This window comes from Ambystoma mexicanum, chromosome 12, assembly GCF_040938575.1.
Source record: "Ambystoma mexicanum isolate Mex_15411 chromosome 12, UKY_AmexF1_1, whole genome shotgun sequence".
Classification (NCBI taxonomy): domain Eukaryota; kingdom Metazoa; phylum Chordata; class Amphibia; order Caudata; family Ambystomatidae; genus Ambystoma; species Ambystoma mexicanum.
The window spans coordinates 676525017-676537448 of record NC_090936.1 but is presented as its reverse complement, the minus strand read 5'-3'; the positions used below and the strand labels follow the sequence as shown (position 1 = coordinate 676537448).

General features: G+C 47.7%; 1 protein-coding gene across 1 annotated transcript in view; it reads right to left on the bottom strand.

Annotated features, from left to right (window-relative positions):
* The window catches only part of ABCD2 (ATP binding cassette subfamily D member 2), a 427364-nt gene that overhangs the window by 350109 nt on the left and 64823 nt on the right, over window positions 1-12432 (bottom strand). The window contains exon 2 of the mRNA XM_069629213.1: window positions 1517-1697. Within this exon, the coding sequence (XP_069485314.1) occupies window positions 1517-1697 (181 nt within the window). The remainder of the gene's footprint in view (window positions 1-1516; window positions 1698-12432) is intronic.

Here is a 12432-nt window from a genome sequence, read left to right as displayed (position 1 = left end):
ATCATACTCATCACAGTCCACAAACACAAGTTAACAGCAGTAACCAAAATAATAACCATGTTTGCATTGCTCTTCCCTTGGGCCAGGCCTATGAGCAGGTAGACTTGGTTGAGGGGAAAGGTGCTGCAAGGGGATCTCCCTTTGCAAATCAGTGATGCCTTGGTAATCCCTCCCCGCCAGCGCAAATTAGGCATTAGAGCCATTTGTCCACGCAGGGACTGACTATTATGAATCGCTCTACACTAAAAATGCATGAGGTTTCCCTACTGGTGAAAGCAGTTTTCTCACATAATAGGAACATCTTTCCATGATAGGTTATTTATAACACACTTAATACCCAGAGGTTTCTAAGCGCAGACACTGGGATCAAACTCGTGTTGCTCCGTGTAGTCTTGCTTCCAAGGCGAGCACGTTGCACCTGAGCTATCCTCCCAGACGTGTGTGGAGATCATTTACGAAGCAAGGTTGTGCATACCTCTTAACATTCCTTTTAACAGTACATATGTGAGAATGACTATATTGACGTGTTCCCTTCATTTTAAACTTTCATTTGGAAAAGTCAAATTGCAACGAAAAACTAAGTAGCAATTTCTATTTTCAATGTTTACTTGGCTATTTCAGTGTCTTTATAATAATAATGTTGCATTTATACAGGCTACGAACCCTCAGGCATCTGACCGCTGCTTATTGTTACACGCAGTGTGTGGTGCACCTCGTAAGGAGGAAGGGATGAGTTTGGCCTTGCCAGAATTCGAACCTGCGTCAGAAGGCTCTGCACGTATGTCCACGCGAGCACTCCACTCGCTGCTATTTAAACCGGCACATTTATGCAAAATTGTGCCTACATATAAAAGGAAGACTAAGTTGCATATGCTGATCAATCTATTTTCTGCACGTTATGTTCCTAGAGGCCTGGAGTATAATAATTAATAATAATAATTAGGCTTTTATATAGCGCTACAAACCCTCAGGTATCTGAGCGCTGCTTATTATTACCCACGGTGTGTGGTGCTCATTTATCGACCTCGGAAGGATGAAAGGCTGAGTTTGGCCCCGCCGGGATTCGAACCTGCGTTAACAGGCTCTGCACGGGTATCAAAGCGGGCGCTCTACTAGCTGTGCCACTTGACCGACATGTAGTTATGAAACCATAACTACATTTCCAGCACGGAAATGTTTGGAAACTCAGCGATGTTTTGAGTGGCATAATCCCTTTAAAGCCTGTACACTAGTAAAGCAGTTTCGGCCGACACTTTGCGAAAATCTACTCACTTTAGTATTTTCTGTAACATGAGATATTTCAGATTTTACAGAGACAATAAACAAAACGTGCTTTCGTTTTAATTTAACAGCCACCCTTGGCTAAACTTGGGCAGACATAAAAGACACAAATTCAATAAATTACACAAAACAAAAATGCTTCAATTAAAAACAATCCCAGTATTTAATAATGACTTGTTAGGAATCCCCAAATGATTGAGACAATATTTCAATGTATATGGAAGTAATACGTTACCCCCATCGGCAAAGCCCGTTGCCGTGATGATAGGGACAGCCACCATAATTAGGCCGCTGCCGCTCCACACATACTTCATCAGGAACTGCTCCACCATGACGTACCAAAGCCGCTTGGATAGAATCAGATTCATCTGGTCCGCCAAGGCCATGTAGCTTTTCTGCAATCTCGACATTTCTACCTGTGGTCAAAGACAAGTGCAAATGTCTGCAACGTTGGAGGGCGAATATCAAAAACATACCTAAATAACCAACATACAATAAACGAAAAACAAAAAAATCAAGCCTGTGGTTATTGAATTTGCCAAAGGGTGGGGGGAAAATGTTTTCAGAGACCCCATCTGTCAGTTAAGGAGAATTGCATGAGTGCGTTCAGCTAGTGGTAGTATGGAAGCAACTGAAGAGTAAAACAGGAAAGACATGATGCTGAAAAGTTGACGTCAGTGAATTTGGCCAATATACCATGGAGGAAGAATTCTTTTTACACAGCAGAATCAAATAACGCAGTGGGTCGTATGTTAAAGAGTAGCATATTATGGGGGCATATACAGTGCTCAGAGATACCGCTGCATGTTGTGAAAAAGTCTTCATTGCGAAACAGTGGAGTCCATAAAGTACCTCATGGGGCGACCAACATACCCTTCTCTTCAATGTTCAAGCTCTGCCTGCCCAAGCCTGCGGTCTCACTCCCTTCTGCCCTCACACACTCTGAGGTATCATGTGCAATCTCTGCACATTACATCAACAACTGTCACAGTTTAAATTAAGATACTTTCATGACTTCTTGCCGCACAAAGTTCTTCTCTACACCTAACTAGCACCTTTTCATGATTTTGTCTAAGACTTATTCTGTTCCAGTGACTTAGGTATCAGGGACCATACAACCACAACACTCACAGTGTACATACATGTTAAAATGCTGCATCGGGGCGCTGTTGAGCAGCCGACAAGATGGCTGCCTTGCTTTTTGGCTCAGAGCACTGCCGCTCTCTATCCGAAGACATCTGCGGTCAGCCACTTCACCACACCTTCATACCCGTCCCCCTGCCTTGCTGATATCTGGGGCTACTTTCTGGTGAAATTTGGCCCCGAATCGGACCTCTGAAGCCAACAAATAGGTTGCCTGTCTTGCCTCTGTGCAGGGTCGGGCCGGCCCTCAAGACTGTGGATACGCGCGGCGGCCCCGTGTGGCACCTGCTTCTGCCTGTACCCCCGCGCCTTTTCAACTTGTTCCACTCGCCTGCCTGATCCTTTGCTGTGACTGCTGGGCCTGGCCGCCTGGGGACCCGCGCTGTGCGTGCCGGCTGCCCCTGTTTGAGCTTGGCCCGTGCCCCCATGCTACCACTGGGGCCGCCCGGCGGTGCTTCATCTGGCTCCCCTCTGGCTGAGCCTGGTGTCTGGAGAGCCCCCAGTGACCCTACACCCACATCGCCGTGCTGCTGCTGGTGCGGCACGTCTCCTGGCTCTCCCAGTCGCGTAGCCGCATCCGAGGGACTGCGCGTGCCATCTGTTCATCACGGGTGGCCCCCAAGGGCCTCCCGAGGATCCAGTTACTTGCGGCCTGGATCGCAGGCCGCGCTACAAGTGAGGAGCTGGAGGGACTGCTGCGCGTGGACTTCCACTGATCCCCCTTTAACTTAACTGCTGCCTCCCACTCCCTAGCAGAGACTGATCTCCGTGGTTCTGAGGCCCTGGGACAACATCAACATATACTCACTCTGCTCCAGTCACCATGTCTGCATCCTGGATGTGCCATTGATGTGTGTCGCCCCGGCTGGCCTCTATTTGCCTCCTTAATCATTGCCTCCTCTGTCTCTGGCTCCAGGCACCATAAGCCCTCGCCTAACAGAACTGTGCCCCATTGCTGGGCAATTGACAAGTGAGCTGTTCCCAACAACGGGTGCTCCCACTACGACGCCCTCTCCTTGTCACTTTACTCGCCTTTCAGCTCAGCATTTCTGCACTAGCGTGGCTTTGAGAGATCACTTGACATTGTCTGTATTACATCACTACCCAGTCTTTTATCAAGTCAATCCTCAGATGAGGAGCCGTTCACGGTTTGAAACGTGGGCCCGGCTGCTCCCTGAATGAAGTCCCTTGAACTTTCTTTTTTAAAACAGGGGGAAAAAAGAGGGAAATAAGAAAGGGAAAAAGGCTGCTCCCTCTGACTCTGCGCTCTTATTGCCCACCCTACTTGGCGCATTGAATCTGTGACCTGCTCGTGGCTCGGCTTCATTCACCGTGGTGGAACTATTCTGGCAGTATATGCACACACCCCTGACACCTGTGGCCTTACCGCCCTCGTCTAAAACTGTCTGTACGAATGCTGCGGCTACTGACCTGCTCCGCTAACTCGTGTCTCCCCTACTGAGGTGCTCGTGGTGGATCTTCCCCCCTGCCTCTACGCCACACGACCTCCTGGTTAAAATACTCACATGAGATCATTCTCCGAGCACCGAGCGTTCAGTCACCATCCTCCACGATGTCCAACAGATCCAGGAACACTAACAAAACCGGAGCCATGGACAAATTTGCTAAAGTTACCCTAGGGTCTGACTCGGCCCACACATCAGGCGATCAGGTAGACGACACGCTCCCTGCAGAGGTACCGGCCACAGACCTGACGGTCATGATGGAATCAATGGCTAGAAACTTTGCAGCCTTCCATGAAAAGCTGGATGACATCAACGCAAACGTGGCGTCACTCAGAGCCAAGCTAGATCAGCAGGGAACGAGAATCACGGAAGCTGAAAACAGGATCGGAGCCAATGAGGACAATATAGCTACACTACAGGGCACTGTGTCCACTCTGGTCACTGATATGAAGTCGGTTAAAGCCAAATGTGATGATCTCGAATCCAGATCGCGGAGAAATAATATACGTATTGTTGGAGTCCCGGAGAACGCACTGAAGGGCCGGCTCGAACTGGCAGTTGAGAACCTTCTGAAAGATCTACTGGGAAATCCTGACATGTCCCCCTTCTTCACCATTGAGAGAGCGCATAGAGCGCTGTCGCCGTGCCCCAAACCAGGTGACTTCCTGAGGCCCATCATTGCGAAGATTCTGAGCTTCAAAGACCGTGACCAGATTCTCCGCCTTGCACGTGAAAAGGGAGAGCTTAGAATGGAATCGCAAGTGATCAGAATTTTTCCCGACTTTTCGACTGGAGTACAGCAGGAGCATCGCCAATTTCTCGGAGTGAAAAAACTGCTCAGAGAGAGGAACATCCCTTACGCCATACTGTTCCCCGCACGCTTAAAGTTCACATTCAACAACAAACTGTATTTCTTTACGGTGCCATCTGAGGCGGTGAAATTCATAGAAGCACATGTTCCCCTACAACCTCCCGCTGACGACCTCATGGCCAATGACTGAACTCTAAAATTGGCCCGAATCCTTTAAATGTCGTACTCATATGTGAATCAAGAATTTTACCAGACATTGGTCTCACCTACAGTTAACCCTGTTTCCTTATTTATCCTGCTACAAAGCTCTGCTGTACACATCTCACCTAGCATCTTGGGGATACACACCACTGAGCTAATGCAATTCTGAACTTTTTATCCTCATCAGACTTATTGTTTATTGTTGTTCAAAATGCAATACTCCAATGTAGCCCCCATTTAAAGATGCAGGGGCAAGCACTACACGACCGCTAAAACTGCTTGTTTTGTAACGGAACCATTATGGCTCCAAGCATGCTAGTGCACGGCAATCATGCACCCCACTTCGATTGCACTGTTTTTAGATACACCTCTGTTATGGCTTAGCCCCAGTTGGGCTCTTATACGGGCTGGGCCAAGTTGGGGAAGGCTCAGCTGTGTGCAGGTAAGGGTGGGTGATGTTCATACTACTAATCTTGGGTTGGTGGTGAGGGTGGTGGGAGGGAATGGGGTGTTATTCCAAAAGGCACACAAGGTTGCACGGTACGCGCAATGAAGAGGCACAAGCGCACTTCCATTTTCAACTCTTGGAGCTCACGCAATAGGTGGATCTGGGATGTTCACTAGACAGGTATTATGGGACTAAATGAAAACTGCTGAAATGCCTACTGTCATAATGTCCTGGAACGTCCGGGGATTGAGCAATCATACCAAGGCCCGTAACATTATGGCGTATGCTAATAGGCATTGCTGTAAAATACTATTCCTACAGGAAAGGCACTCCATCGGTCATATGCCTAGGATCATGGCGCCATCATGGGGCCCCGCTAGATACTTCACCTTCTACTTCACCCAGTCCAGCAGGGTGATGACCCATAAATCTATTAAATTTGTATTACACAAAAACTACATAGACCCGAAGGGCGCTATATCATACTACACTGCACGCTGGTCAACAGGGAGTATCTGCTTGTCAACACCTACTGCCCTAACGTGGACTCTCCTGAGTTTTTTGACACTGTGACCACCATACTACTAGGCTATGTTGGAATCCAGGTTATATGGGGAGAGGGGACCTGAATCTTATTCTAGACACTGGCCTGGACAGAACTAGAACTGGGACTGCTACCCGATCCCTATCTAGCGCTGCACGCAGGTTACACAGCCACATTAGGACACTTAACATCTGTGATGTCTGGAGGACGCTACACCCCCAACAGCAGGAATATACTTATTACTCGTCGGTGCACGCTAGCTCATCCAGGATAGACCTGTTCTTTGTCTCGAGAGAAATCATGGGCAGGGTTGACGGCTCTCGGATCTTACCTCACACATTGTCAGACCACTCCCCAATCACATTATCTGTGGAGCTGGGAACACCTGTCCCGACATTCAGCACCTGGCGCTTTAAATCCAAAGCCCTCAAGGATATTGTGGTCAAGGCTGAAAAACTGGCTGACATTGAGCCCTTCTTTGAGCACAACTCCCTCCAGGCCACGTCTGCTGGGTTTAGGTGGGACGCCTTCAAAATGTACATTAGTGGTATGTCTATCTCCAGGGAAGCTGGAGTTCTGAAAGCAATTAGAGCCGACCTCGATCTCTCCAAGGCCAAACTGGGACAACTGGAGTTGCAGTGTTCCACTGGTGCTGACCCCGCCATACTCGCCCAAATTAGCGAAGAACTCCAGACATACAATGCACTTGCTACCAACAAATTCTTATACTTTAGCCACCCGCAGGCCGCCCGGAAATATGGTGAGGGGGATAGGCCGGGGAAAACATTAGCAACACTTGTACGAGGGGAATTTGGCCGGGCCCAGATCACCTCCATCAAAGACGAGCAAGGTAACGCACAGTGGGCTGACCAACAAATCTTAGACACATTCACCAAATTTTACAGGTCCCTCTACTCCCAGCCTGCTGAACACACCGAACAACACATGCGAGAGCTCTTTGACCAGATCGCCACCACGTTTATCTCCCTCCTCACCCGGCACCAACTTGACTCCCCAATCACAATGGACGAGATAGTCACAGCCATCTCAGACTTGCCTAAGGGTAAAGCGCCGGTCCCTGATGGGCTTACCACTGAATTCTATCAGGAACACATCACTATACTGGCCCCCAGTTTGCTCAAAGTTTGGGACGAAGCACTCCGTACTTCCATTCTTCCCCCCTCCTTGCGTGAAGCTGTAATCACGGTATTGCTCAAACCTGGTAAGCCTGACGACGAATGTGGGTCATACAGACCTCTCTCCCTCATGAACTGATACAAAAATCTTTGCAAAAATCATAGCGAATCATTTTTTGCCCATCATGACATACTTGGTTCATGAGGAACAGGCAGGCTTTGTCCCTGGGCGGGCCACATCCCATAATATCAGGAGGCTGTTTAATGTAATGTCCCATATTGACCAGAATGCACAGGCTGTGGCGGTCACCCTAGATGCTCAGAAGGCCTTCGACATGGTCTCGTGGAGGTACATGTGGTTGGTGCTTGAGACAATGGGCGTTGGCCCAAACATGATTGGGTACATTAAACTGTTATATGCCTCCCCTGTGGGGCGAGTGCGTGCTAACTTGATATCTGACCTGTTCACACTCTTCAGGTGTACCCGAAAGGGATGCCCCTTCTCCCCGAACCTCTTTGCCCTAGTAATAGAACCAATGGCGGATTATGTCCGTGCACGTCATGCCCGCAAGGGGATAAGATTGAAAGATGACCCCGAAATTATATCCCTATATGCAGATTATGTACTATTATACATCAGAGATCCCACTACCCATCTTGATGCCATGCTAAGAGACATCACTCGCATTGGCACCCACTCCTGGTTCACAATTAACTACTCAAAGTCTGAAATGTTCCCGTTCACTAGATCTACCCAACAACCCACCACCGAGTACCCTCTCCAATGGTCCCTGGAAGGTGTCAGATATTTGGGTGTCCAGATATCCTTAACTAAACCCGCCTTGCTTACCGATAACTACTTGGCGGCAGCACAAACAGTTGAGACGAAAATCTCACGGTGGCGTACTCTCCCATTATCCATGGCTGGTCGGCTCTCCCTCATTAAAATGATTCTACTTCCCAAGCTCCTTTGCACTTTTAGTAACATACCTGTATGGCCTGGGAGGGATTACTTTTCCAAACTACACAAGCTATGTGCACAGTTCCAATGGCACTCTGGCGCGGTGCGCAAGAAGTGGGCTGACATGGTGCTTCCATACAAGCAAGGGGGATTCACGGCTCCTGACCTGATACTATACTGGACTGCGGACCAGGCCCAACACGCCTCTCACTGGTACCCTGGCTCTCCAACGCGTCTGCATGTTAAATTGGAGAGGCTAGCAGCTGCTGACATCAATATAATGTCCCTTATACTGCACCAGCATTATACACCTGACTCTCCTATCGATCCAATCAACACGACCCTTCGGGCCTGGACCTGTTTGCTGTACCCTACAACTGAGTCCTTCCCATACTATAAATGGCTCCCCGTGTGGGCCTTCCCCAGGTCTGGAACCCACACATGACACTGCTCTGGCACATCACTGGGGGGCTTTGGGTTACCAGGCACTGTTTGACTTCTACCCCGATGTCAGGTTCATTGACCCCGAGACGTGGAAACCGGGGCACACCAGATCCGCCTTGGAGACCCTTCAATATTATAGACTTCGGGCTGCATTTCGCAGCAAATGGCCCTCCTTTCCAGATGAGCCCCCAGATAACCCGGCGATTTCATACATTGCCAACTCGGGCGGCGCACATGGCGTTGTCTCCTCACTGTACAAGATTCTACAGGACACTGCCCCGACTCTGCCTCTCAGGGCACTTGATGAATGGGCAGCGGAGTTGGGCCTGGAAATAACCGACCAGATTTGGGAGAAAATGTGCCTACACACTCAAAAGGTTTCCCTCAACTTCCGCTACCGCGCCATGCAAAATAAACTTCTAAACAGGCTTTACTATACCCCACACAGGACTTCGAGGTTCACTCACACCACTCTCCACCCCTGCCCCGTTGCGGGGCGGAGGAAGCGGATCACTTACATATGTTCTGGACCTGTAACAAGCTGCTTGAATTCTGGGAAAGCATTTTAGAAACACTCACTGTAATTACTGAGACTGTGATTGATCCCGACCCCCTAGCAGTCCTGTTTGGAGCATGGAGAACAGATGATACCAGACGTATGGCTAAATTCCTGAACATAAGCTGTATGATAGCTAAAAAGTGTATACTCCAGAATTGGAAAAACTCCTCCCCCCGGTCTTCCAGAAATGGCTACGCTTGCTCACTTGGTCTGGTAACTGCGAGGAGGAATACCTGACCATGCTCCACACCCACTCTCGCCACAAGAACATCTGGGTCGAATTCAACTCCTATCTTAACAACCAAGGTGAAAGTACACCCAGGTCTGGTTTGACCCCTGCCCCATCAGGTACTGCTCCTACAGCTTGAAATCCCACACCCTCTCTTCTTATGTGATGCACTGTTGATATTGCTGTGGTTACTGTATTATGACCATTGTATTGCTCCAAAGTATGCCTGCTATGTACATCTGATGCCTTAATGTATGTGCCTACTGTGTTCCTCTGCCGTCAAAAATAAAAGTTTAAAAAAAATAAATGCTGCATTCCATTTTTATTCTAAGAGTTGTAGTCCAGGATTGACACATTTCAAACCGAGAATTACAAATCCCAGAATGCTTAATCTGAACCCAGGACTGGATTAGCATTTTCCGAATGGAATGGGGCATTTCAGCATTAAAATTCGTTTTATTGTTTTAAACAGACAAAAGTTATTTCCGGGCAGAACACAAAATTACAAAAAAGATAGGCTAGCCTAGATCTAGGTTCCAATAGGGACAATAAAGTTCACAACCTTTCGGCGGTATGTTCCTGTCACTCATAGTCTACAAGTATTCTCTTTTTGTGCCTTCCTGCTTAGCATTGGCTGATAGTAATATGACCACCTCCTCATACACCCATAAGCCCCTGTAGACTTCTCTGGGTCTTTTGCAAAAGCTGTAGATAATAGTTACCGTTCTCTACCAGGCAGAACAAACTGTGTTTGCCTTCCCTAGCTTTCACAGGTGGCCCGTAATGGATTGCCCTACCTCCTTTCAGTGGGGTACTGGATTCCTTCTTCCCACCTCTCTACCCCTGCTTATCCATCTCGTCCTTTTCGTGCCCCCCCTCACTGTAGATTTGACCCCTTTCTATCAGGGCCTCAGCTCTATCCCCTGCCTTGAGCCAAGCATGCCCTCTCGTTCCTTCCTGCTCTGCTGCTCTGAATAGGTAGGTCCTCGTTAGCATCTCATGTTTTCCCTCATCTTCCTCCTATTTCCAACCCACATACTGCTGTTTCCAACCAACCTCCTGATGTTCTCTTCGTTCCACCTCCTTATACTTCGCCTCATTCCCCCCAATGTTCTTTCAATACCTCTTGCCCCCAATCTCTCCAAACTCCTTCTCCTGTATTCAACCACTCCGAAACAACGTTCCTCCAGCCTCCTGCAAACTCTTTGCTTGCTTTCCAACAACCTTTAGAAGTTACACCCTTAACACTTAAGTGTAGGAGTGGGCCGAGCCTACAATGATTCCTTATGGGAATTTAGGATGAGCGTAGATGCCCTTAGCATTTAAGGGGTTACAAAAACCAGGCAAATCTCCACTGCATCTTCTCCTCACTGCTCAAGCTTTAATTATCAATACTGAGCACTTCTGAATTATTATTTCACCCTGAACGCACACGTGTTGATGCATCACAACCACTTTCTCCACATATCACCACCTACTATTCCTCTTTTCTATTTATCAATCCTGCATCTAATCAGGATAACACCCTTACATTTCATCACTATTTTATGGAATGATAAGTAGTGTGCACTGCCTTTCCGGATCAGGCATATTTGATAACCTTATACTGTTCTTTTTAGTTTTAAGTTAACATAACTTTGGCCCACTCTAATATAAGTGGTGGGGAAAGCCTTAAAGTGTTTGACGAGAATCAGGGTTCAAGTCATTAAAACAACAGTACTAATCAGTTGTACCACTTTAGAGCTGACTCGTACGTGGATACTAACACACCTGCAAAATGCTTGATTCACCTTGTTTCTAGATCACCTCGGGTTTAACCATTTTGAACCATTGGTGTGCATCAGGTGGAAATAGTTTGAATACTAATAAAATCATAGAGCAGACTAAGTTAAATATTACATTAAATATAAAAATGTAATAAAATAGAGATATATGTAGTGAAAACAGAAATAAATATTAAATGTTCAAATTGGGTCAAGTCAACTGGTACTCTGACCTCTTCGGGCAGTTTGGATTAGGGTTTGCATCTTTCAAACAATTTGCAGTTTCAAATCCAAATGGTTCTAAACAATCATGCCAAATGAAACCCCCATTGTTGAAATTAGTTTACCCAAACCACACTATATTTCCCCATCCTTCTCCTTCCCAAATGTATCTATCGTTTATTCCATAACATCTAATGAGCCATCAATGTTCTCTCACCATTTTACAATCCACTTAAAAAGGGGTTTCCAATGTCAAAAATAGGCCCTGATAAGCACACCGGGCCGAGCTCACTGTTGCTAGTATTTGGAGTTTGAAGAACCGACTGAACTTATGAGATGTTTGGGTAATAGGTTTGGTTTAAGTTCTTGATGCCAACAGGCTGATGAAAGCTTGCATAAAAACTGGATTGAAATTGTTAGATGATTTTCTGTCAGCAGAAGTTCAAAGGAAACAGGGTGTTCAATCCAGCGCTAATTGATAGCATCGATCACCAGTAGAAGGCACAATGAAGGTTGGCTATATCATAATAGGGAGAGTTTGTGACTGGCAAGCATATACTTCTTCAAATACCAATTAGGTTATCCATCTCTCGTCCCCCTGTGATGTTCCGTTGTACCCCCCCTTCTCGCATACAGGTGTTGCCTGTTTTGCTTGACTCTTCTACCCTGCTTCCCCATCCCCCCTTCAATCATCTCCCCCTCCTACATCCTACCTCTGCAGGAGTCTGGGGGTCATTATGACCGTGGCGGTAGCCTTGCCGGTAAATACCGGCACGGCTGCTTCCCGAGTCATGAATTTACCAGCACCTCGCAATGGGGGCGTACCGGGGCATTACAGCCCCGGCAGACCCGGTACATCCCCATTGTCGGGTGGCAGTAATTACTACCAGGGGCGTTGCTAGGGGGGGCTAAGGGGGGCTATAGCCCCTGATCTTTTGGTTGTAGCCCCGGATAGAATCTCAGGAGCTACAGCCAAAAGACTAGCTAGCCCCCAGTCCCAACAGCTCCGACATCAGCTTAGCCCCGGGTCTTTTCCAGACCTAGCAACTCCCCTGATTACTACTCAATGGGAATGGGGAGGCCAGATGCACCAACACTATTCATGAATGGTTCCGGTGCACCCGTCAAGGTCTGCTGGCGGGTGCTGGAGCAGAACTCGTAGTTTGGCAGTCCAGTAACAACGGTGCTGGTAGCTTACCTTTGCTATAGGGACACACATGCGTC